This window comes from Ipomoea nil, unplaced genomic scaffold (assembly GCF_001879475.1).
Source record: "Ipomoea nil cultivar Tokyo-kokei standard unplaced genomic scaffold, Asagao_1.1 scaffold3030, whole genome shotgun sequence".
In the NCBI taxonomy this organism is placed as follows: domain Eukaryota; kingdom Viridiplantae; phylum Streptophyta; class Magnoliopsida; order Solanales; family Convolvulaceae; genus Ipomoea; species Ipomoea nil.
In genome coordinates this window covers 2,653,304-2,680,873 of record NW_017619458.1, presented here as the reverse complement: position 1 = coordinate 2,680,873, position 27,570 = coordinate 2,653,304, and the positions used below count along the sequence as shown (strand labels likewise).

The 27,570-nt window shown below is 49.1% G+C and overlaps 2 protein-coding genes across 2 annotated transcripts; both read right to left on the bottom strand.

The window, feature by feature from the left end:
• Positions 1-5,097: 5,097 nt before the first annotated feature.
• On the bottom strand, positions 5,098-7,662 carry LOC109163533. Its single transcript, XM_019312283.1, has one exon. It carries the CDS (start codon positions 7,660-7,662, stop codon positions 5,098-5,100), a length of 2,565 nt encoding a protein of 854 aa, XP_019167828.1.
• Positions 7,663-15,889: 8,227 nt separating this feature from the next.
• Positions 15,890-16,558, bottom strand: LOC109163532. Its single transcript, XM_019312282.1, has one exon. The coding sequence runs from the start codon at positions 16,556-16,558 to the stop codon at positions 15,890-15,892; it is 669 nt and encodes a 222-aa protein (XP_019167827.1).
• Between the last annotated feature and the right edge of the window lie 11,012 nt (positions 16,559-27,570).

The following is a 27,570-nucleotide window of genomic DNA, read 5'->3' as shown; positions in this document are numbered from 1 at the left end:
CTTGAAGAGCCTGGGGCCGTACTCGGTCAAGTATTGGTCCCGGGTCCGGGCCATGGCCAAGCATAGCCTACTACCGGAGGGCGCGGCCACCATAGGTAGCGTCTTTTTTTTACCCCGTTCTCAACTCGCTCCTACTTCTTTATTTGTCATTTTAACCCGGAGCGCTCACAACTATGCGGTTTTCTTGCAGGTCCGTACGATTCTGACTCCTCCAGCTCCGACGAGGCCGTTGCACCGACTCCAGAGATGGCGGACAGGGCTGAAAAAATGAGGCGTCGCTTGACGCAGCGTTCCACCGGTGCCGCCGCCGCTTCTTCCTCTCAGCCGTCGCCGGCGATTCGGCCGACTCCTCCACCCTCTCACAACGTGGTCGATCTTACGCCATCGCCCGTGGTGTCGCCCACTCGGCAGCCACCTCCTCCTTCGACTGAGAGCCCAAGCTCCAAGCGCCCTGCCGAGCACACGGAGGGGCCGACTCCGAAGAAGATCAAGCTGTGCCACGAGGTGGATGCCGATGCCCAAATCTGGATGGGCGCCGCCTCGGTCCGCAAGTGGTGCGCCGACGTTCTCCTGCCTAATGACGTGGCGGCAACGCAAGCTTTGGGGGACGGGTATATCCTCGAGGCCTCGCTTCGCCAATCTTACCGCGTAAGTGTCACTGACTCGGCTCCTATTCTCCGCTCTTTCTTTTCCTTGTCTGACTCGTGACAACTGCGCAGAACCTCACCTTTCAGATGGAGATGGGCAAGCGGCTCCAGAACTTTAGGACCGAGATGCGGTCCACGGTTCTCAAACTGCGCCAAACAGAGGAGGCTTTCTTGGAAGAGCAGGCGAAGCACCTCAAGATGGTGGAGGTGCACAACTCCGAGCTGCTGAGGGTTACCCGTCAATGGGAGGAGGAAAGGGATAAGGTGGCAACGATCGCCGCGACCTCCGTCGAAGATTACAAGAAGTCGGTGGCCTTCGAGGCGGATGTGAGAGCGGCGGTGGAGGCCCGGAAGAAAGAGGTGGCCAAGGAGTGGCTGGCGACCCCAGAAGGCGACGAGTTCCTTCTGGATCTGGGCGAACGCGATTACCGCCTTGGTTTCCGCGAGGCGCAGACAGAGATCCACCCCACGTTGCTGGCTCGCAACTCCTCGTTCACTCCCGAGGGCTGGGGCCTCAAGCCGGTGTTGGATGCTGAAGGGCCGGCAGCGCCTGCTGATCCGTCGACTCTTCCCACGGCGACGCTCCCAGAGCTTATCGAGTCCTCTCCTCAGGCGAAGGACCCTTCTTCTGTTCCCCTAGCTGGACCAACGGCAGGGGCGCAAGTTGAAGGGGTCGACGTCGACACCCCATCCCCAGTAGCTTAGGGCCTTTTAAGATAGCCCCTTTTTTTTTTATAAAGGCTGGCCTCCTTTTCGGCCTTATTTAAAAAAAAAAAAAAAAAAAAAAAAAAAAAAAAAAAAAAAAACTCTCCCTTCTTTCGCACTTCGTTTTCGAATTCTTTTAATACTGACAAATCTCTAAGGCCTCGAGCCTTTCTCCCTTACCTTCTAATTCTCCCTTGCCGAGTCCCTTAATCGAGACGACTCTTTAGGCTTTTACTTTCGCAGAAACGGTTTAGGTTCAGTGCCCCATTGTTTCTATATATACTCGCCGAGTCCCTCAGTCGAGGCGACTCCTTCTGGCTTTTTCTCGGAAACGACTAAGGGTCTGGGCCCTTGTTTCCTAACTCTTTCTCGCCGAGTCCCTCAGTCGAGGCGACTCTTTAGGCTTTTACTTTCTCAGAAACGGTTTAGGGTTAGTGCCCCGTTGTTTCTATATATACTCGCCGAGTCCCTCAGTCGAGGCGACTCCTTCTGGCTTTTTCTCGGAAACGACTAAGGGTCTGGGCCCTTATTTCCTAACTCTTTCTCGCCGAGTCCCTCAGTCGAGGCGACTCTTTAGGCTTTTACTTTCTCAGAAACGGTTTAGGGTTAGTGCCCCGTTGTTTCTATATATACTCGCCGAGTCCCTGGGACGATTAGCTGTAACCCATGTGCTTTATTTAGATTTTTGGAATCCTCGAGCCCGTACACGGCCTATCCTTTTCTACTGATAGAACCTTTTCAAATGAGTGACGTTCCATATGCGATCTATGGGCTTGCCTTCCACAGTCTCTAACTTGTAGGTTCCGACTTGGACCACCGCTGCAATACGGTATGGCCCCTCCCACTTAACCGCAAACTTGCCTCCTTCGGTGGGCTGACTGGCTTGTCGATCGCGCAACACGAGGTCGCCAACCTGGAAGGTTCGCGGGCGAGTCCTTCGGTCGCGATATCTTTTCACCGCCTGCTGGTACTCAACCATCCGTGCACTCGCGGCTTCCCTCCTTTCCTCTAGGAAATTTTTCTCGATCCACAGACTCTCTTCGTTCGCTGCATCCGAATAGGTGCGAACCCGGTGGGTGGGCTCGACCACTTCGACTGGAACCTTGGCCTCGAAGCCGTATGCGAGCGAGAACGGGCTCTCCCCCGTCGCTCGCCGCTGGGTAGTGCGATAAGCCCATAGGACTTGGTCAAGCTCGTCCGCCCAATTTCCTCGGATGTCTTCGAGCTTCTTCCGGATCCCGTCGACCAACGTTCGATTCACATTCTCGACCTGCCCATTGGCCTGTGGGTACGCCACCGATACCTTGGTATGCTTGATATCGTGTCGGCGGCAGAAGTCAGCGAAGGCCTGGCAGTCAAACTGTCGCCCGTTGTCACTGACGATGTGCTCGGGCAGGCCGAAGCGACAGATCACCCTTTTCCACAGAAAACGTCGACATTGGTACTCGGTGATGGTAGCCAATGGTTCTACCTCGACCCATTTGGTGAAGTAGTCGATAGCCACGACGCAAAACTTCAGACCTCCCGGGGCGACGGGCAATGGTCCCAACAAGTCTATTCCCCACTTGGCGAAGGGGATGGCAGTGGTGACCGGTGTATAAAAGGTGGCCGGCCGGGTGTCTTTCCTGGCGAATGCTTGGCAAACGCCGCACTTGGACATCCATTCGATACAGTCTCGCATCATGGTCGGCCAATAATACCCTTGAACGACTAACTTCCGGGCGAGCGTGTGGGCGCCCTGGTGCGCGGCACAAATGCCTCTATGAGCTTCGTCCATTATTTTCTCGGCCTCAGGTCTAAGCAGGCACTTTAGTAAGGGTCCTCCGAACGACTGTTTATATAGCTGCCCGTCGATGATCTGGAAGGAAGGGGCTTTTCGCCGAACTCTAGCGGCGACTCCTTGGTCACTTGGTAACTCGCCCGTCTCCTTGAATCGCCGGATGTCTTCCATCCAAAACATCTCAGGGTTTTTCTCCCGATCCCATTCCTCGATATTTACTTGCTGGACTTCCAGTGGTGTCTCTTCAACACTCGGCCGATTTAACTCCTCCTTCTGGCAAATTCTTATCAGGTGGTCCGGTACCCCTTCCAGGGCAATTTTGGACAATATGTCGGCTTCCACGTTGTCCGCTCGGGAGATGTACTCTATCTCGTAAGCCCCGAACTCTTTTAACATCTCAACTGCGCGCTCTTTGTATAATACCATCCTTGCATTCTTAGTCTCACACGTACCCGAGATCTGTCCGACTACCAGTTTGGAGTCAGTCTTGATTCGCAGCCGCTCGACTCCCAGGGCCTTGGCGAGTCGGGGGCCGTTTAATACTGCTTCATACTCGGCCTCGTTATTTGATGTCGAGAACAAGTATCTCAGAGCGTAATATAGCCGGAATCCTTCCAGAGTGATGAGCATGACACCGCCTCCACAGTGCTGTCGACTCGATGCTCCATCCGCGTGCATTTCCCACCACTCGCCCGGGCAGCTCTCCGGGGCTCGTTCCTTTTCTTCCATACTTGCTGTACATTCGACCAGGAAGTCGGCCAAGACTTGACCTTTAATGGAAGGCCGGGGTTGGTATTCAATCCCATACTGAGTCAACTCTACGGCCCATTTTACAAGTCGACCGGAGGACAAGGGGTTTCTTAGCACGCTCCCGAGCGGCTGGTCTGTCAGAACTCGGACGGTATGGGCTTGGAAATAAGGCGCCAGCTTGCGCACGGTGACTACCAATGCATACACAATCTTTTCCAGAGCGGTGTACCGCGTCTCAGCGGCCTTCAGCGAGCGACTTATGTAATAAACCGGGTGCTGGACTCGGTCCTCCTCTCGGACCAATACCGAACTCACTGCTTTGGCCGAGGCGGCGAGATACAAGAATAAGGGCTCGCCCACCTGGGGGGTAGACAGCACTGGGGGCGTTGAAAGGTACTGTTTCAACTCCTCGAACAATTGTTGGCATTCGGCAGTCCAAGCGAATCTCTGCTTCTTCTTCATGGCTTCGAAGAAAGGCACGGTCTTATCTGCCGCTTTGCTCAGGAAGCGGCTAAGGGCGGCCAACCGACCAGTCAATCGTTGTAGGTCCTTGACGGTGGTAGGAGGCTGCATGTCGATGATGGCCTGTACTTTCTCCGGATTAGGCTCAATGCCTCGTTTGGTGACCATGTAGCCCAAGAATTTTCCACCTTGGATGGCGAACGCACACTTTTTGGGGTTCAGCCGAAGGTTGTATTTTATCATTACCTTGAAGCAGTCGGCCAGGTCCTCCGCATGCTTGTCCTCCTCCCGGCTCTTGACGAGCATATCGTCGACGTACGCGGCCATCGATTTCCCAAGCAGGTGTTGGAACAGCCGGGCGACCATTCGGGTGTACGTAGCCCCGGCATTTTTAAGTCCGAAGGGCATGACTCGGTAACAATAAACTCTGTCCGGTGTCAGGAAGGCGGTCTTCTCCTCATCCGCCGGGTGCATAAATATTTGGTGATACCCTCTGAAGGCGTCAATGAAACTCATTAGTGCCGACCCGGCCGTCTCGTCGACTAACTGGTCGATCCGAGGTAGGGGAAACGGGTCTTTCGGGCAAGCCTTATTAAGATCGGTGTAATCCACGCACATTCGCCACGCCGGGGGCTTGGGTACGAGGACCACATTTTCCAACCACTCCGGGTACTTAACCTCGCGGACGTGCCCGGCCGCTAGTAGCGTGCTAACTTCCTTCTTCACAAATTCCCTTCGGTCGTTGGCCAGGTATCATTTCTTCTGTACGACCGGTCGGTGCTCCGGATCCACGGCGAGTCGGTGTGATATAACCGACCGATCGACGCTGGGCATATCCTCCGGGCCCCAGGCGAAAACCAATCGATGTTCCTGAAGCACTCTCACGATTTCCCCCCTTAGTTTCTCAGGAAGGCCGACCCCAATTCTCACCCGCCTACTAGGCTGTGTGGGGTCAATCTCGACTTCCTCTAGCTCGACGGCCGGCTCGGGGCGAGGTATCACCGTTTTCCTAGGGGGCCTCTCGGTAATCTCGTGGACCTGCATCTCACGTTTGCCCATCCCTCTACATGCTTGTAAATAACAGTCGCGGGCGGCCTTGCGATCGCAACGTACCGTTCCTATTCCGTTCGGCGTGCGAAACTTCAAGCACAGGTGTTCGATTGAGATTAGGGCTCCGAGGTCCTCCAAACCCGGACGGCCGAGTATGGCGTTATGTGAGCAGGCCAGATTTACCACGATAAACTTCATGCTTAACTTCTGTACATCCGGGTAACTGCCAATCTCCACGGGAAGGGTGATCGACCCTTCTGCCTCCACCGAGTCCCCGGTGAAGCCGGCGAGAGGGGTTTTGACAGGATTCAGCTGCTCTCGGGTTAGCCCCATTTTGATGAAGGTTTCCAGGTATAGCACATTGACGCTACTCCCGGTGTCAACCAGGATTCGGCGAACGACTACTCCATTGATGTCCATAGCAATGACCAACGCATCTCGATGCGGGGTCTCTCCGGCTGGCAGGTCCCTATCGGTGAACATGATGGGTTCTCGGCATACCTTTTTGGTGCTCTCTTCGCGACCGTAGACCGTCCCGACATACAATTGCCGAGCCCAGGCTTTTCGGGTGTTTGCCAAGTCGCCGCCCTCCGGTCCGCCGACTATCATGTTGATAACCGGCTTCTGGCGCCATTGGGCTTCGTCCTCTTCGGAAGCCGGCTGCTTACCTCGGCTGTTCTCTGCGTCGGCGGCAAGTCCCTCATCTCCTCGACTGGCCGACCTTCGCCTCCATTGATTAGGGGGCGGGGTCCCTTGCTGGATAATCCCCTCTATGATCTTCTTTAGATAGAAGCATTCTTCCGTGCTGTGAGTATAAGATTTATGATAATGACAGTACTTAGAAGCCTTACCAGTCTCCTCACTTGTTACGCGGTCGTCGATCGGTGGAGGCGGAGGTGGGGCGACTGCTTGTATTTCGTGGACCGGCCGCTCCGGAACCGGTCGATAGGCGTGGACGATGGGGCGGTCGTACGGTCGCCTAACATTGGGTCGCCGGGCCACATCCGAACGCCTTTCCTTCGTCTCGGCCCGCGTCCTTTTCCCGCTGGCGGACCCGCCGACCTCGCGTTGTCGTTTATGCTTCATGGCCTGCTCCGTGTTGGCTCTCTTGTTGGCCATCTGGATAGCTTCCACGTACGTTGCCGGGCGATTGTCCCTTAGGTCTCGGTACAGCTGGCCGGACCGCAAAGACTCGATGAAGAAAGTGAGTGCCGTTTGGTCCTCCACTTCCTCTATCGACTGGATCTCCTTTTGCCAGCGGGCTAAATAGGTTTTTAAGGACTCGCCCTCGTCCTGGTGGATGTCGACTAAGTGCGTCAGGTCCTTCTGTGGCTTGATGTTGGCGGCGTAGTGGCTCATGAAGCGATCTGCTAGCTCCTCGAAACTGTGAATCGTCCCTGGGGGTTGCGCCACGAGCCACCTCTGTGCGGACCCCTTTAGCGTGGGTAAGAAGGCGCGGCACATGACCGGGTCCCGTACCCCTAAAACTTGCATCTTAGCTTGGTAGCTCAGTAGGTGTTCTCGCGGGTCTCCCGACCCGTTGAACGTGGCTTGCTCCGGGAACTTGAAGTCGCCCGGTATCTTGAAGGCCATGATCTCGGCCGAGAAGGGTAACGCGGTCAGCAGCGTTCGGCCAGGGGCCTTGGCTTTTCCTTCCACCTGTTCTTTTAGATTTCGTACTTCCTGGACTAGATTTGCCACCTCGACCCTCTCTTGGGCGCGGTTTCCTGTCGATTCCGTGCTCTCGCCGACCTCTGACTCGTCAGGTTGATCATGGTCGTGGGCGGGCTGCTCTAAGCGGCGAGCCACCGTCCGGGCTTTCCTTGCACGGTTACGCTCACGCGCGCTCTGTCGACCGTGAGTTTCTAACGGGGCGCGAAGGGGTTCCCTTCGTCCCAGCCGTTCTCTCGCCGACCGTCGTTCCACACCCGGACCCAACCGAGAATGAACGGACTGGGCCGGTTGACTCTCAGTCCGGCGGGCGGATTGTCGATTGTCTGGCCTCCGCGACGGTTGGGGGTCTCGTTGCGGTATCCGAGTAGCGGATTGCTCCCGCATTCCCCGGCTCGCCTCGGCGAAAGCGCGTCCAATCGCTTGTAGCTGATCCGGGGTGAGCTGCACCGCGGCTGGTTGTGGATTTATCCGCGGATTCGGCGGCGGTGTCGCGTCATTTTCCCGGCTTCGGGCGTTTCTTCGATTCAACTGATCTCTTAGGTCGGCTCCTAGCCCGTTATCGTGTTGACTCAACTGTTCTTGGCTTCCTGTCATGGTAAAGCCTCTCGATCTCTCGCAACTAGGGCTCTTCTCGACGTTCTCTCGGACTCGCTTTGCTCAAAAGGCACGCGACTCTTTGTTTCGATCCCCACAGACGGCGCCAATGATGGTTTTTGGGTTTTCGAGCCCAAGGAGGTCCAACACAACCTTTTCAGCTGGAGGATACACCTTTCACAAAAAGTTTAATTTCAATGAAATGCGATGCTAATAAAGTTTTGTACTCCTCCTCCGGGCTCTCGAATCTCTCTCTTACAAGGGTGGAGGAGCCCTTTTATAGTGGCTCCTCCCTCACTGACTTAAAGGCCCATAATAGCCGACTTCAAGGCTGCTTTCAAGGTGCCGAGCCGTTGAGTGACGTTACGGGGTCTACCATCGGCTCTTTCTAGCTCGTAACCGGCGGACCGAGTCCGGCCTTTAATGCCTCAACGGCTCCTTGTCTTAACTTCTTCGGAGGCTCCCTCAACGGCTCTCTGCATTGAGACTTCCTTTGGGCTGGGCCCGGACCGACTCCTCGTCTCCGGCCCATGCTCAGGTTGGGTCGTCCTTCATAGCCCTGGCCTGGGCCTTCCATTTGGGCCTGGGCCGACTCCTGGACTCGGCCCACACACTCTCCAGGCCTGCCTCGTGTCAGCCCATTCTTCTCTCTGGTCTTTCCTCTCTGGGCCCTCTTTTCTTGGGCTGGGGTTCTTACCCCATCAATATGTTTGAAAAAGAAAAATATTGCTGAAAATTTATGAGAAAATGAGAAAGAATCAGCAATTAATTTTGAGTTGAAGTTACTTCTAAATAAATGAAGTAAGGGGAAATTCTGGTAATACGGAGGAAGCATTCTATACTTGGTGTTGAGCAAGTATCTTGGATTATTTGTATTTATTTGCTCCTCTAGTTTGAAAGCTTTTGTTTAAGCTACTTTCCTAAATATTCCCTACCTTAACCCTAGCCCCATTACAACCTGTGGAGAGTCCTTATGATTTGTGTCATGCATGACTCTTGTAGTGGTGATTGAGAAGATATGCAAGCCTATGGTAGAGCAATTTTATAGGACTGAACTTGAGTGAAATTTATACCCATCAAACACTTGAGTGATGAGTGATATTCCTGTGAGGGCTTACTTATTTAGCTTTCTCAATTTTCAGACAGGGGTGCTATCTTATTAATTGCAGGGTGCTTCAGATTGTTGTTCATGATATGTTGTGAGTTTTGGGGATTTTATTTATTTACTTCGCAAATAATATTTTTGCTTGGGGACAAGCAAATGTTTTAGTGTGGGGAAATTTGATAGTCATATTTTACACCCATATTTTAGTTAAATCTTTATAATAATTTTGCATTAGTTATTTAATATTATCTAATAATTAGTTCTTTTTATATATAATATATAATATATAATATATATAATACATAGTATATATATTAATTTATTACGTACTAGTATATACATATATATTTATTACGTACTAGTATATGTTTGAATCCATTTTCTATCTTAATCTTAATAATAATACTATGCCTAAAACCGCCCAAATCTTAGGAAGTACAAAACAAATAAAATGAATGGTGTTTCTTTGTACAGAATGAATGGCGCAGCTGACGTTCGGACCAAGTGGCGGAAGACTCGTGAAAGCATGAAATGGGTGGTAGACAACAGCTTTAGTTCATTTTTAGAATGCTATAAATAGTAGATGTTTCCATTTGTAAAATGTTCATTCTTTAGTTCATTCTTCCAAAGCTGTTATCAATGTCCATTCATTGCTAATTTCTTTAGCTTGGTTTAGTGAATTGAAGCCCCGGAATTGATTATGCTGTAAGATTATTTATTTATTTTTATTATATAATTTTTATGCATTTGGGTATTAAATATTCTTCTAAGTTATTTGAATAGTTGTATCATTTAATTGCTAGGGAGGTCTACTAGTTATTTGCTTGATATAATTATTTGCTATATTAGATAATGTTGTGCTACAAATTATTCTAATATTCAGTAGCAACTGGGTTAATTATTGACGGTTTAGTGATAATTGGACTCGGGTAGAATATTTTCCTAAGTTAAATGCAACCGCTTGTGCTTGTGTTATTTAGTTTGTCGGTTTTCCTAGTTCCTATTGCTGCTATTAAATTAAATCTATAGCGCTCGTCTTAGGTTATTAGTAGTTAGGGGTAATTAAACCGCGTGTGCTTTAGTTACCTATAACTAAGGGAAAACGGAAATGAAATAATTTCACGACAAATATTCAATTGCATATTAATTACTTTATTAATCAATGATCAGTGTTAAATTCCGGTGGTGGATCTTTACTAACCAAGGTTTTCTATTATAAGTGCTTTCAATATATTAGTTTCATTGCTTTATTCGATTTATTTAATCTCTTGTTTATTTAAATTATCTTTTACTTAATCTTTATTCTCGTTATTTTCCAAACCCCCCATTATTTCCTTGAGCACAAAAGTTAAACTAGTTACTCCTCGTGGGATCGATCCTTACTCCCGCTACTACGTTTGTAAGGTTTTAATTTGGGAGCCTACGACAGCTCACCATCCCTCATAATTCCTTCTTTTCAATTCACTCAGAGAACAAGGATAAAAAGGTGTGGTGATAGAGGATCCCTGTCTAAGACCTCGACTAGGGATGATAGGACCATCAAATTCTGTTAGGAGTATAGCGGAATAATATAGAAGCGAATAATCGTAAATTGAGAATTATAGAGAAGTTAAATAATATAAATAAGAAAAATTATATAAATGACAAATGAATTTCTAATATATATATATATATATATATATATATATATATATATATATATATATATACATATATAGACGGGTTCAGGTGCGGCAGTGTCTTACGGTGCGGCAACACCAATAGTTCACCAAATATGCATCATCAACGTTAGGAAATACACCACACAAAACAGAGTAAACAGAGCCCTGCATCACCAAACACACACCATTAGGTGTGAGTAAAAACACCATACACTGTTCGGAAATACACCATTGGGGGTGGTGAGTTATATGGTGTGTTTTTTTGAGTCTGTGGTGTATTTTGTGATGTTTTATTACATTTCATTGGGGTGTGTTTTTATTACACTGTTGGTGCATATTGTTAACTCTGTTGGTGTATTCTGGAATTTGACCGCACTGTAAGACCCCGCCGCATATGAGCGCTCTTCTATATATATATATATATATATATATATATATATATATATATATATATATATATATATATATATATATATATATATATATATATGATTACATTCATATAAAAATAGGGCTTAAAATACAAACGTGTGGACATTTCTGGATCATTGGATTTTGGGTATAGCAACCAACCACTTGGACGAGTTGGCACATGAAATATCCTCACAATAACAGGATGAATCACCATCAACCTCCTGTGCAACTGAAAGAGTATAAGCAACCAAGTGGACTTCATCATCACTAGCATACCTAACAGGTTTTTCAATTGTCCTCCTAGGTCGATGTTGGGCAATAGAGTACTCTCGTTGTGGCTCGACAAGAGGTGCGGTACTAGTAGATACATAATCTGTAGTATTACCATCAGTGGTAGTAATACTATCACTAGGCCACAACTCGAACTCCACCTTCTCTCCAGTACTCTGCGTATCACATGTACTAGGAACAACAAAATCTTTTCCAGAAGAAAGTAGTGCATTTTCATCAAAAGTGATATCTCGACTCAAAATGATTTTCTGAGAATCAGGAGACCATAGACGATACCATTTTGACTCAGAAGCATAACCAAGGAAAATACATTTGACAGCTCTAGGGTTTAATTTACCCATACTGGAATGAGCATATGCAGAACATCCAAAAGCTCTTAAGATAGAGTAGTCAATAGGATTACCTGACCAAACCTCCTCTGGAATTGTGAAATAAGGGACGAATGTGGAAATCTATTCACCAAATATCACGTAGTAGAAACGGCCTCGACCCAAAAATCACGTTGTTTCCATAACCCAGCATTAGAGAGCATACAACGAGCTTGCTCCAATAGGGTCCTGTTTATACGTTCGGCAACACCATTCTGCTGGGGTTTACCAGGAAAGGTCATGTGCCTGTCAATTCCATTTGCTACACGAAACTCATTAAAATCTGACTCACAGAACTCCAAGCCATTGTCTATCCTGAGCTTCTTAACCTTTTTCCATGTCTGAGTCTCAACAAGTATTTTCCACTTTTTTAAAAATAGAAAACGCTAGATTTTTGTGTTTCAAAAAATAGACACATATTTTACGAGAAAAATCATCAATAATAGACATAAAATATCTATGTCTCAACCTCCCATAAACTAGACTTTGCTTGGTACATGAGAATTCGTCGATCTCCAGAATGGTCGAGCTGTAAGAGGAAACCGAGAAAGACTTGACCTCGACCGTGTCGTCGTAGTCCCTACCTGAGATGTTTTGGCTATCAGAGCCCGTCATGTCTTCTCCTTGAGTGACGGAAAAGCCTGAAAGGAAAAGAAGAGCGAAGTTCAGGCTGTGTATTGAAAGAGTTATGTTTGACTTGTTGACTAACCAAGATTACAAAGCGTTTAAGTACATTAGGAAGAAGATGGTTATAACTAACTTATAACTAATCTTGATGAGGCTGTTACGCACTACAGTCTTCTTCCTTTTCTTGCTCACGTGCCTTGTCCTCTAATACTCCCCGTAAGCTGGAGTATGCAGATCATGCGTGCCCAGCTTAGATATGAATGTCTGGAACAGAGAGATTGGGAGAGCTTTGGTAAATCCATCAGCGATTTGTGTTGCGAACAAGACGGAGAGTAATTTGACAAGTCATTGGCTCACTTTCTCTCTAACGATGTGGCAGTCTATATCCAAGTATTTTGTCCTCTCGTGGAATAAATGGTTTTCGGCTATAGTTATGGCCGATTTATTGTCGTAAAACAACGCTACAGGTTTGTTTAATGGAGCCTGCAAGTCACGGAGAAGAAACGTGATCCATTGTACCTCACAAACTGTGGCTGCGAGTGCTCGATATTCTGCGTCTGACGAAGAACGGGAGACAGTGGCTTGTTTCTTGGATTTCCATGACACAAGGGCAGAGCCGAGAAATATACAGAAGCCGGTGATGGATTTTCGTGTCTCCAAGCAAGATCCCCAGTTTGAATCAGAGAAAGTGTTGAGCTGCATTTTGTTATTCGTAGGGTAGAACAACCCTTGCCCTGGAGACTTCTTTATATATCGTAGTATACGGTGAGCTGCAGCTAAATGCACATCTGTGGGAGCATATAAAAACTGGCTGAGTTGTTGTATCGCATAGGATAGGTCAGGCCTTGTTGCGGTTATGTATAACAAACGCCCAATGAGCCTTCTATATCCACTGATGTCTGAGATAACAGTGCCACTGTCTTTGGTTAATTTGTGACCTGAAGCCATGGGGGTGCTTACGTGTTTGCAGTGAAGGAAACCTTCTTCAGCTAGGATGTCTAATGCGTATTTCCGTTGGCACAAGTTCATACCTGCTTCAGTTCTATGGGCTTCAATGCCCAGAAAATAACCCAGCTTTCCAATGTCCTTGATTTTGAAGGTTGAATCGAGGAATGCCTTGATTTCATTAATGAGACGCATGTTGGGGCTAGAAACCAAGATGTCATCAACATATATGAGGATAGCTATAAAATCCGAACCACATCCCCTGGTGAACAATGAGGGATCTGATTGCGCTTGCTTGAAGCCTTTGCTTATTAAGGCATTGCTTAGTCTTGAGTTCCATTGCCGGCTAGCTTGCTTGAGGCCATAGAGAGACCGGAGTAATCTGCAAACTTGCCCCGGTTTTTCTCCCTTGAAGCCGGGTGGTAATTCCATGTAAACCTCTTCGTCTAGACTGTCGTGTAAGAAGGCATTATTTATATCAAGCTGCTGAACATGCCAACTGTGAGATACTGCCAAAGCTAGAAACACACGAATGGTTGTTAGCCTTGTTACTGGGAAAAAAGTTTCAATATAATCAACCCCAAGTTGTTGTGTGTAGCCCTTAGCTACCAACCTCGCTTTATAACGCTCAATCGTGCCGTCTGATTTGATCTTTGTTTTGTATACCCATTTGTAACCAATAGCCGTTTTGCCAGGTGGTAGCTCAGTTATTTTCCAAGTGTTGTTGTCTTGGAGAGCCTTGATCTCGGCTGCCATTGCATCTTTCTAACAATCATGGCGTATGTCCTGGTTGTATGTTCTTGGTTCATCCACCAAGGTAACTGCCATTGAGAACAACTTGTGGGGCTCTGCTAGTGCATCATAAGATAAGACTCTGGACAGTGTATGTGGAGATGTCCTTGCAGTCCCTTTTTCAAGAACCATGTCGCAGTAGTAGTCTTGCAGTCTCTTGGGAGCACGACGATCTCTATCAGACCTCCTTGGTTGTGTTGGAGGAGGAATGTCAGTAGAGCTTTCTTGAGTAGCTTCAGTGACCATTCTTGAATCATCATCATCACCATGGTCATGAGTTTGCTGGGAATACGAATTGGCAAGTTGCTCACTGCCAATGTGTGGCTGACTTGAATTATAATTCTGTTGGATGGGAGAACCAGGTTGGCTAGGGATGACATTCTGGACTCGGGAGTCATGCAGGCTGGGGACCTCAAGATTCATGGAACCATTTGTGGATAGCATTGGCAAAGGCAGTTCAGGAACTAAGAATTTGTCTGCATATTTCTGTTAATCATGATCTGACAAGGGGAACTCTTCTTCATAAAAGGTGACGTCCCTAGAGACAAGGAAAGAATCATCATTAATATCATAAAGGATATATCCCTTCGTTCCAACCGGCATACCAAGAAAAACACATTTTCTTCCTCTCGGTTGCATTTTGTATCTGTTAGTTGGCAGCGTGGCAGCAAAGCATAAGCAACCAAACACTTTGAGAGAGTCTAAGTCCGGTTCTTTGTTGCATACTTTTGATAAGGGCTTTCCCACCCAATGACCGGAGATGGACTTCAGTTTATGATGAAAACAGCATGTGTGACACAGTGACTCCAAAATTCCAAGAGAAGATGTGCTTGAAACCGTAATGCCCTTGCCACATTGAGGATATGTTGGTGTTTCCTCTCTACTATGGTATTTTGTTGCGGGGTATTGACACAAGAGCGTTGATGAATGATCCCCTTATCCGAGAAGAACTCAACCATGTTGAACTCACAACCGTTATCACTGCGAATAACCTTAATCAAAGCACCAAACTGTGTGAACACATAAGCATGAAATTGTTTAACAAGCTGCCTAGTTTCAGATTTGGTTTTCATCATATGTAGCCAAGTGAATCTTGAGAAATCATCCACAATTGTCAAGAAGTATCGATCTCCTTTTAAAGAACAAATTGGGAAGCGGCCCCATATGTCAATATGTATTAAATCGAAACAAGAAGTTGATGTGGAAGTACGTAAAGGAAATGAAGTACGCCTATGTTTGGCTAAGTGGCATACATCACAAGCCGGAGCCTTATTATTTGCAACATTAATAGAACTAAAGAGATGTAGTTTGTTGATTGGGAAGTGCCCCAATCGTTGGTGCCAAAGTGTGGCACTACTACACTGCATATCAGTGGTGATTTCTGGTACTGGTGGTGGCTTCATCAAGACATATAACCCTCTTTGTTGTTTAGCTAAACCATCCATTTGTCCATGATTCCCCTGAACCAAACACTGCCCATCCATGAATATTAGTCTATAAGTTGTATCTTGAGCTAATTTGCTAACGGAGATGATATTGAATTTGAAGGATGGGATGTACAAAGCATCCTTTAGCCACATAGTGTCATTGAGCTTCACATCTCCTATGTGAATAACGGGAACACGTTGGCCGGTAGGCAAATTCACCTCCACTCCATTAGATGTGTGATGATTAATAAAGAACTCAGGGGAGCATACAATATGATTTGTGGCCTCGGAGTCAATAATCCAAGTGGATGAGAAAATAGTAAGGGAATTAACTTGTGATTGGAGATACTTGACTTATTGGTTAGTCTGATCTTCATCAAAGGTGGGTGTTAAGTGGACTGCTGCACTTGTGCTAGGCCCAGAAGATTGCCCTGCTTGAAAAATGGCCATAATCTTCTGTAATTGCTCAGAAGAGATTCCTAATTCACCTGCAGTGTTTGCGACTGCCCCGGCAGTCTATTGTCTCCCCTTCGACTTGAATCCTTGCACCCAACCGAGAGGATAGTCGTGCTTTTTGTAGCACTTGTCAATTGTGTGTCATATCATCCTACAGTATGTACATTTTGGCTTGTTAACATTGCTTCGTCTGTCATTAAAGTTGTTTAGTGTTGCTGCTGTAGTTTCCTCACCAACAGACTGATTGGTGTGTGCTGCATTAGCATGGTTAATTTCCATATTTCCTAAGCTCAAGTTGGTTAGATTGATTTGCCTCTCTAACTTCTCAGCCATCACAAAAACTTTGTAAATCTCAGGTAGTGGATCCAGCACAAGAATGTTTGATTTAAGGTTATTATAATCTTCATTTAAACCTTGCAAGAACCGGATTACCTGATCCGTATCTCTCTCCTTACAGATGGGAAGGGGCCTCAACGTATTCAGTTCCTCACACAGAGTGCGCGATTTTGTGTAGTAATCGCTAACAGAGAGAGATTGTTGCTTCAGGTTGTATATGTCATTCTGCAGGATTGAAATTCTTAGAGCGTCATATTGCAAGAAGCGTCTTCTCAAGTCTTCCCAAATGTCTCTACTCTTGTCAAAATGCATCAAGCTCTGTGCTATCGTCGAGTGTACAGATCTGAAGAGCCATGAACAGACGAACAGGTTGCATCGACGCCATGCTGGATATTGAGCGCTATCTCTGCTTGGAACCGCTATGCTGCCATCAATTAGGCCCCATTTATTCTTGACCTCCAGCGTGATTCGCATGGAGATCGACCAAGTTCCATAGTTGGAACTGCCTAGAAGCGGTGGAGTGACTATAACGGCATTTGGATTGTTGTTGGGGCTGAGAAGGAAAGGATCTTCTAGCTCCTATGGATTTAGGTTTCTCTGTATGTGGTTGAGGTGATCCCTCTGCGGAATTGATTCTGGATTGATCGGAGCAGGTGGCTGGTTGATCGGAGTGACACCTTGTGTCCCTTGACTAGTGCTTCCGATGCCGGTTATGGCGGCGGCGTACGACTGGTATCGTCGCTCTGATACCATGACGGAAAAGCGTGAAAGGAAAAGAAGAGCGAAGTTCAGGCTGTGTATTGAAAGAGTTCTGTTTGACTTGTTGACTAACCAAGATTACAAAGCGTTTAAGTATATTAGGAAGAAGATGGTTATAACTAACTTATAACTAATCTTGATGAGGCTGTTACGCACTGCAGTCTTCTTCCTTTTCTTGCTCACGTGCCTTGTCCTCCAATATTGAGGTTAAGGGAAGACACTTTAGAATGGAGAAGCCAAGTGGGCATCAATTTTCCTTTGAAATTAATTTAAGAGAATAATAAGTAGCTCGGGAAGAAAAGCTTACTGGTAATGTGCAATTAAGTTGGAAGAGTGCAGAAGAAGTCTCTGCAGTTATAAGCTCGGGATTCTCTCGGGTAAGCAAGATAAGCAAGCGTGAAATGGATCCCCATTTGCATCCTATTTATAGATGGCGAGCTGTGGGAAAATTTTGAAATTCAAAACGCATCTCAAGGTAGGGGGTAATCGGCCGACACGTGTTCTGCGACACGCGTAAACAGTGATCCTCGTTTTGCTAGGTGCACTCACACCACATTCTGTCTTAACCCGGCAAAAGGGGCTTCAGGGATTTTTCCTCTAACAACCGGCATCATGGCATGGGGTGGGGGTGGGGGGAGGGGGCAACTTGATAGGGAAAACTCCTCAGGTATACCTTCCCCCTTACGAGCCATGTACCTGTTCGGTGTTCGGTTGGGTCATGGAGAGAGACCATTCCCGAGCATTACTGACCCAGAGGTCACCGACCTGTCCTAAATGGAAAGACTGAACAGGACGCGATCAATATCAGTACCTAATCATCTTTTGAGGTCGCCCTGACCAACTTAGGTCGAAACAGGAAAACTCGACCCTCTCTACTTGGTGCCAGTAGCCTTATCTCTTGCTCAAGCCTGGTGGCTGCAAGAATGAGGAAGTCATGAATCTTGGTACACGTGGAGGAATCAGGGCAGCCTCCGACCCTCCCGTGTGCATGGGCACTATGTGTCGCGCCTGCCGAGAGACCGTCATGTGTTCCCTTCAGTCCCCTATAAATACCACATTAAATGCTTAAAGGAAAGACTTTTGGACTTTCTAATTAAGCCTTATTTAGCTCGGGAACCTCTAGCCTTACGTCACCACCCAAGCTTAAGTCGTAAACCAACAAGCAAACTAAAGAAGAATTCACATGTGATCCAACCTCATAACTTGTACGTATTTGTTGGAACCATCATATTTACCACATCAACTGCCTTAACTGTCTTTGACGGGTTGGTTACCATGACTAATTATCCTATCATGGTCTATAAGTAAGAAAATAAAGTTATGCCTTCACTACTAGCTATAAATTTTGACGTAAGTGATAAGCGTTTGATCCTAACACCCTCCATACCTATTATGAATAGATATGGAGCTAAGAATCCACTTGCCTTCTTAGCCCCGACTATTTTGTCAATATAGCTAAGGATAGAAATTCATATTGATGGAGAATATACCCCGGGTTTAGGCTCCCCGGACGATCCGTACTTCTGCTTGGGTTGGAGTCAAACGGTTCGGGTCCAGGTCCGCGGGTCAAAGTCAAACCCGCCCACACTTGGGCCTATAAATGGGGCCTTAGCCCTCATTATAGAAGGTTCCTTCTTCCCCTCTCCTCCGACAAATTATTGTGTGGACCATGATTCACACAATTGTATAGACCATGAATATCAAGTACATTTTTAATATATTAAAAATACATTATTTTTGTACTGAAGGTACACTATATAAAATAATGTACCCTTAGTATATTAAAAATGTACTTTCAAAAAATGTACCTTATGTACGTAAATAATATACCCTTAGTATATTAAAAATATACTTTCTATTTATGATCCACACAATTGTGTGGACCATGGTCCATGCAATAATGATTGCTCTCCTCCACTACCCTCTCTCTCTACATTTAATTCACTCTCAATTCTCTATAGAAATACACTGATGGATATATTATACCCACGACCCGACCCGGGGTAGCAACGCGGACCCGGAGCACCATGATGGAGCCCAAGAGCAACGCGGACTCGGGGCACCACATGGGAGCCCAAGAGCAACACGGACCCGGGGCACCACAGAGGTGCCCCGACCCGACCCGAGATCGGCATCACCCGAGCTCGGGACCCGACCCGACCCGGTCCACCCGGGCCCGGTCAAAGTAGTGATCTAACCACCCCCCGATTTAGGGGGAGGCGGTTGAGGGGTTTAGCTTGTATAAAAACCCTCCTCATTGTCCTAACAAGGGGCATTCTATCTACATTCTACATTTATTACACACTTTGTCTTACCGAATCTTTGTAATAGCCAATTCCTACGGTAATTAATATAATATATGGTCTCACGGCCTTTTGCTATATCGTTCTATATTATTTATATATTATTTATATTACGTTCTTATCCGGATTTATTGATTCGGATCCACCTTGGGCTAATTAAATTCATCATTGATGCTCTTGTTGAGAGCTGCTGTACTAGCTCAAGCGTGTTCTATATCCAGTGGTCTACCGCGACCAGTTACTATGGCAAGATCGAGATCCAACTCGCGCCACACCAATGGTTCCCGCGGCACCCAGCCCGTAGCAACCGGGAACGGCCCCAACGGGGTCCCCAGCCTTCAACCGCCCACCTTTGCCAGGTCGGGGGGAGACATGAGGGACCATCTCACCAACCACCGCAGTGGTGGAGCTCCACCTCCCGCCCCCCCTGTTCAGGACCTAGCCCTCATCCGGGAGGGGATGGCGGTCTTCGAGCAAGCCTCCACAGGGCTGGCCCGGGTCATGGCGGACCTCCGAGCGCGTATGCCTGCCGACCCGGGCGTCGACCAAGGGCTACCAGCCCCTCCTCCACCTCTTCCCACCCGGGGGCGCAGCGGTCCAAGTACCCGGCCACCCCAGGCACCTATCACCCAGGGGGAGATCAATTCGCCCCGCCAGATGGACACACGGGGAGGGGGGGACTCACGACGTGACCGACTTCAGGAGGACGACGGAAGGAGGTCAAACCAAACCAGGCCCGCCATGGAGAGGCTGGGCAGCCGGGTGCCAGCCTGAGAGAGGTTGGGCCCAAGGCTTGCAGCCAATGATCCTCCACCAGCAGAATCATGCTCCCGCAGGCAAGCACGACGACAATCAGTCACCCGAAGGTCGCCAAGCTATGGACCCCGAGCCCCGCCGAGACAAGAGACAGGCTCGCGGAGGTTCGAGCTTCGAGCAGCTGAGGAGGAGGATGGACGAGCTCCAAAAGAAAATCGACGAGAGGGACGGGTCTCTAGAGCCCCATGATGTGTTGTCCTCCCCGTTCGCAAACGCCATCATGGAGGAGCCCTTACCTCGAGATTTTCGCTTTCCCACCATTAAAGCGTACTCGGGGACCACGGACTCATGGGCACACCTCACCAGGTACAGGGCCGTCATGATGATCACCGAGGCGACAGACGTCATCCTATGCAGGGGGTTCTTCGCCACCCTGAACGGGCAGGCGCATGACTGGTTCAGATCCCTCCAGGCGGGGTCCATCTCCACCTTTGCGGACCTCACCCGGCAGTTCCTATCCCATTTAGCCACCAGCATACAGCGGAAGAAGCAAATTGCCGACCTATGTGATTTGAAGCAAGGGAGCTCGGAATCACTAGCCGAGTAACTCAGCAAGTGGAAGAAAGAGACCATGGGGGTCTCCAACTTTGATGGGAAGTCGGCCATGCCGATCTTCCGAAACAACTTGAGGTCGGGCGCATTCCACCAGGACCACATCAGGTACCCCCCAGGACCTATACCGACCTGATGGATAGGGCAGCCAGGTACGCTGACGCCGAGGCTGCCGAGAAGAGGAAGAACGAGCAGGAAGAAGGGAGAGGTCGAAAAGACAAGGCACCCCAGGAGGAGCGCAAGGCACCACGGCCACACCGACGTGAGTACGCTGAGGGGCCCAGGCTGAACCCCACACGCTATCTCACCCCGCTGACACAACCTGTGGGTACCATCTTGGCGCACGCGGATGACCAGGGAATCGTGGTATTCCCGAATGAGGAGTGCATGAAGATATCGTCGAGGGGGGACCCCAACAAGTATTGCAGGTTCCACCAGCAGAAGGGACATGATACAGACGAATGCATCCTCCTAAAGCGACAAATCGAGGAGCTCATCCAAATGGATTACCTCGGCCAGTTCATTAAGAAGCCCGGCCAGGCGCAAGGCCAGAAGCAAGGCAATGTATGGAGAAAAGGGGGTGGCCAGGCGCCATCCACCTCGGCACCTCGTAAGAGGGACCACGATAACAGCTCCGAGGAGGAGGAGAAGACGACGGAGGACTCCCAGCCCCCGAAAAAATGTGTCATCTACGCCATCTTCGGGGGGCCCGGGGGAGGGGACTCGCCAGCCGAGAGGAAGAAGTGGGCGAGGAGCTTTACGTGGGGGAGGTCACACGAACCCCCCACGAGAAGAAACCGAGGAGGGAGCCCATCACGTTCACCGACGCCGACCTGCCAGATGGGCCCTTCCCCCACCGAGACGCCCTGGTGGTCAAGCTGGACATCAACAACATGGTGGTGCACCGGGTGCTCGTAGACACGGGTAGCTCGGTGAACGTCATGTACTACGACATGTTCACCCAGTTGGGACTCTCAAGAGGGCAGCTAGAGCAAGTACGGACCCCCCTGTCCGGGTTCACGGAGGACTCAATCGAGATGGAGGGGTCGATCAATTTGGAGGTGGAGATAGGCACCCCACCTCACACCAGGAGGTGGGAGGTCGAGTTCGTAGTCGTCAAAATCAGCTGCGCCCACAACATAATACTCGGCCGACCTGCCCTAGAGGACCTCAGGTGCGTAATTTCCATGGAGCACCTGTGCCTCAAGTTCCCGACACCGACCGGGGTCGGGGTCACCCGGGGGGACCGAAATGTAAGCCGCAGCTACTACCTAAAGGCATGCCACCAAATTGGTCAGAAGGACCTCCAGGTCCACACCATCGCCGAAAAAAGCATTTCGGGAGGAAGCAGGTCGACCCCGTGGTCGAGACAGAGGAGGTCATCCTCGACCTCAGCCGACCCGACCGGGTCGTGAAGGTAGGGGTCGGCCTCCTGGCCGAGCTCCGTGCACGAATAATTAACAGCATCAGGAGCTACAAGGAGGTCTTCGCATGGGGCCCCGAGGATATGCCGGGCCTCAGCCGAGACGTGATCACACACAAATTGGTTGTCGACCCCCCTGTGAAGCCAGTCCAACAGCGCAAAAGGTACATCTCCGCCGAGAGGAGGGAGTTCGTCAAAAAGGAAGTCGACACCCTGCTGGAGATCAGTCATGTCAGGGAGGTCATATACCCCACCTGGCTAGCCAACGTGGTCCTCGCCCCAAAGCCACCCACCTGGAGGATGTGCGTAGACTACACCGACCTCAACAAGGTCTGCCCTATGGACCCCTTTCCCCTCCCCAACATTGACCAACTGGTGGACGAGACTGCAGGTTATGCCCTCATGAGATTCCTAGATGCGCTCAGGGGGTACCACCAGATTTTCATAGAGGAGGCCGACGAGGAGAAGACAGCCTTCACCACACCAGAGGGGGTCTATTGCTTTTGGGTTGAAAAATTCAGGTGCCAACTACACCCGAATGGTGGCCAAGGTGTTCAAGCAGGTCCTCGGCCGCAACCTGCAGGCCTACGTGGACGACATGATATTAAAGAGCACCGACGCCGACCTCCACACGGACGACCTTACCGAGGTATTTTCAATTATGCAGCGTTTCAATTTACGGTTGAACCCTAAAAAGTGTACCTTCGGGGTGCACGGGGGAAAATTTTTGGGGTACATAGTCTCGAAGAGGGGCATTGAGCCCAACCCCGACAAGGTCAAGGCCATCCTGGACATGGAACCTCCGAGGTCCCTCCGGGAGGTCCAGCGCCTCAACGGACAGTTGGCAGCCCTGGGCCGTTTCCTTTCGAGGTTGGCCGAGAAATATTTGACGTTCTTTGGAGTCATAAAAAAGACTAAGGGCTTCGAGTGGTCCGAAGAGTGCCAGAAGGCGTTCGAAGACCTCAAGACGTACCTGATGTCGCTCCCCCCCCCCCCCTAGCCAAACCCGTTAAGGGGGAGGTCCTATATCTTTACCTGGGCATCTCACAGGCCGCGGTCAGCTCCGTGCTGGTCTGGGACGACGAGGGGGTCCAACGGCCCGTATATTACACGAGCCGAGCTCTACGGGGGGCGGAGATCAGGTACACACCCGTGGAAAAGGCCATTTTTGCGGTAGATGTGACGACAAAGAAGCTGAACCACTACTTCCAGGCCCACCCCATGCAGGTCCTCACCAACCAGCCACTAGACGCAGTACTGAGGGCCTCGGGGTCGACTAGCAGGCTGGTCAGGTGGGCCATGCGGCTGAGCTAGTTCGACATCCAATTCAAGCCCAGACCCACCATCAAGGGGCAGGCACTGGCTGACTTTATAGTCAAGTGTACTACCCGGGAGGCCACGGAGCGGGTCCGAGATGAAGACGAGGAGTGGTGGACCCTCTCAACGGACGGGTCCTCCAGCATCAAAAGCTGCGAGGGTGGAGTCGTCCTCATAACATCGGAGGGGTTTCGGGCCTACTACGCCCTCCGCTTCGCGTTCAAATTATCCAACAATTAAGCCGAGTATGAGGCACTCCTGGGGGGGGGGGAGTCCGCCTCGCGCTAAATATGAGGGTGGAGAAGCTCAAAATCCGATGTGACTCTAGACTCGTGGTGGGACAGGTCATAGGTGAATTTGAAGCAAGTGATGAAAGAATGAGGAGGTACCGGGACGTGGTGCTCTAACTCTTGGGGCAGCTGATCAATTACGAGGTCCTACAGGTGCCCCGAGACCAGAACACGGATGCTGACATGTTACCCAAGCTCGCCCAAGGGGCCCCAGAGCATATTTCAAAAATTGCCCGAATTGAAGATTTCAAGATGTCGAGCCTGGACGCCTACCCGGTCCTACCTGTGCAGACCCGACCTCCATGCTGGTTGAACCACCTAAAGGAATACAAGAAGACAGGTGCGTTACCTCCTGACGAGGTCGATGCCAAGCTAGTGAAACGACGAGCCCCTACGTACGTGATCATGGGGGACACACTTTACAAGAGGTCCTACAACGGCGCTTTGCTGCGCTGCCTTTACCCAGACGAGGCCAGGTCAGTCATGGAGGAAATCCACGAGGGGATCTACTCCGCCCACCAGAGGCCTTCGCCATGTCCCGGAGGGCCATCTTACAGGGGTACTTTTGGCCCAAAATGGCCAAGAAGTGCGCCGACTATGCCAGAAGTTGTGAGACCTGCCAGCACTTCCAGGTCACCCCCGGCCGACCAGCCACGAGCTACACCCCCATCAGCTCGGTCATCCCCTTCTCCAGGTGGGGAGTGGACCTAGTGGGAGCTCTACCCATGGGGTCGGGAAAAAGGAAGTACCTCATAGTTGAAGTGGACTACTTTACCAAGTGGGTAGAGGCGGAACCACTGGCAACCATAACAAGCGCCCGTTGCAAGTACTTCGTGTACAAAAACATTTTGTGCCGTTTTGGGGTCCCGATGCAACTCATCACCGACAACGGACGCCAATTTGAGGGGCAAGAGTTCGAGGGGTTCTGTGCAGAATGGCACATTACTCACAGCCGGGTGGTCGTGTGCTACCCTCAAGCAAATGGGCAGTTGGAGAATGCCAACCGCACCATAGTGGGTGGCCTGAAAAAGAAACTGGAATCCGCGGGTGGGGGGGCGTAGGTGGAGGAGCTCGACGCCATTCTTTGGGCCTACCGCACCACCCCCCCCCCCCCCCTCCCGGAAGGCCACTGGGGAGACACCTTTTTCCTTGGCCTGCGGTTTCAAAGCCCGAGCTCCAGCGGAAGTGGTCATACCTTCCCGGCGGGAGGAGGACTACGACCCCGACACGAACGAGGAGCACCATAGAATTGACCTCCACCTTATTGATGACAGGCGCGAAGCAGCTGCGATCCGAGCTGAAAACTACAGAGGCAAACCAAAGCATACCATGATAGGCGGGTCCGACCCCGTTATTTTCAAGCGGGTGACTATGTGCTCAGGAGGAGGGAGGCGAGCCAACCCCAGGCCGGAGGAAAGTTTGCTACCAATTGGGAGGGCCCATACATTGTAGCAGCTGTGGTCCGCCCGGGCAGCTACAAGCTCAAGACCCCCAAAGGAAAGATGATAGCTAGGGTCTGGAACTCGGAACATCTGCTGAAGTTCTACCAGTAGACCCGCCATGTGAAAGGTGGACCTTGGCATTGCTATTCTATGAGGAGGAACATTCCTCTCCCCCAATAATGTCTTAGTGAACGACAATAAGCGGAATAAAATTTCATGTTACAAAATACGTCGTGAGGAGGACCCTTGTTACGAAGTTGGTTCCCATTCATTTTTCTCCCTTAAAAAAAAAATTGAAACAGGGGGGAACGAGTACTCACTCTTTTCTTCCCCTTGCGGACCCTAAGAGGGCACGAGGTCCGACCTCGCGTACCAACCCAGACGGAAGAGCCTGGTGGCACAGTCCGAAAAGACTTGGCCCGAGTGGCTAACGCGCACCCTAAGGGGGCACGAGGTCTAACCTCGCGTACCAACCCCGACGGAGGAGCCCGGTGGCTTGGCCCGACAGGATTGGACCCAAGCGGTTAAGCGCACCCTAAGGGGGCACGAGGTCCGACCTCGCGTACCAACCCCGACGGAAGAGCCCGGTGGCGTAGTCCGGAAGGACTTAGCTCGAGTAGCTGACGTACCCTAAGGGGGCACGAGGTCCGAACTCGCGTACCAACCCCGACGGGAAGCCCGATGACATAGTCTCGTAGGACTATGTTGAGGAGGCTAGCACAAGGCAAAAAAAAAAAAAAAAAAAACCCAAGGCCTAGCGCACCTCGGTTCAACACTGGGGTGCACCCTGGCAGCACCTCGGCACGTTGCCGAGGTGCACCATGGTACCACCTCGGCACGCTGCCGAGGTCCATCTTGGTGGTAACACCTCAGCAGCGCACCGAGGCTTGGAACCTTGGCACGACCCGGGTTTGAGCACCTTGGCGCTAGCCGGAGGGACTCACAAAAAAAAAAAAAAAAAAAAAAAAAAAAAAAAAAAAAAAACACAAGTATTTAAAAGATATATAGTAGCAGGTAAAAGGTGGCAACCATCACGTCACCATAGCAAAGGGGCAATAGTCAAAATAACAAGTCTAGTACATCACCAAGGGAGAACGAGGTCGGCTACTTTGAGTTTGGGCCACATGCGTGAAGAAGGCACGGAGCGGAGCAAGGAGGTGGAGCGGCCCAAGACGTCTCACCTCGACCCAAGACACCTCGGCTTAGGACACCTCGGCCCAAGACACCTCGGCTCAGGACACCTCGGCCCAAGACGCCTTGGCATAAGGCACCTCAGCTAAAATTTGGAGCTCGGAATTTTCCACCTAGGGGGCTCAGGTCGGCGCACGGATACTCTCATTCGTTGACTTCCACTCGCAACGAAAAGAGTGGGGGACTCATGATGGATATATTATACCCATGAATCGACCAGGGGTAGCAACGCGGACCCGGAGCACCACGGTGGAGCCCAAGAGCAACGCGGACCCGGGGCACCACATGGGAGCCCAAGAGCAACACGGACCAGGGGCATCACGGAGGTGCCCCGACCCGACCCGAGCCACGTGAGGCTCGGGTCGGATGGCACGACCCTACCCGAGCTCGGCCCATAGCGGGCTCGGGTAGGGTAGCTCGGCATTACTCGAGCTCGGGACCCGACCCGACCCGGTCCACCCGGGCCCGGTCAAAGTAGTGATCTAACCACCCCCTGATTTAGGGGGAGGCGGTTGGGGGGTTTAGCTTGTATAAAACCTCCCTCCTTGTCCTAACAAGGGACATTCTATCTACATTCTACATTTATTACACACTTTATCTAACCGAATCTTTGTAATAGCCAATTCCTACGGCAATTAATATAATATACGGTCTCACGGCCTTTTGCTATATCGTTCTATATTATTTATATATTATTTATATTACGTTCTTATCCGGATTTATTGATTCGGGTCCACCTCGGATTAATTAAATCCATCATACACAAAAACAAATCCTTTATATAATAAAGCTATATGGTTTGGGAAATAATTAATATTACAATTAATGCCACAACATCCTTTATTATAAAAATAAAAAAATAAAAAAATAAAAAAAAAAAAAAAAAAAACACACACACACACACACAACATTTAAAAAATAAAATAGCTATATATTATATAATCATATAAAAATATACTTTTAAAAAATAAAATAGCTATATATTATATAATCATATAAAAAATGTGTTCAATTAGAGTTTAAATTTACACATACAAAATTTGAAATTTGCTTTCCAAATGTAATTATCTTAGTTATTATTTGTATTGTGAAAATTATAATATAGATGAAATACAATTAAGAATAAATCAATATAATTATGTAAATTATCTCTATAAGTTTATTTGAATATGCACATAATTATAGATTATATTAACCATACAAAATTTTAATTTTAATTTTAATTTTAATTGTAATTTTGTATTCTATAAAAATAATAAATACTTGACCAATGGAAGCTCAAAAATATTATTATATTAAATAATTTAAAATATTTTAATTTTTCTATTTTTTATTTATATTTATAATAACATAATTTTTTCCGTGCATCGCCCGGGTGAATTACTAGTTATGA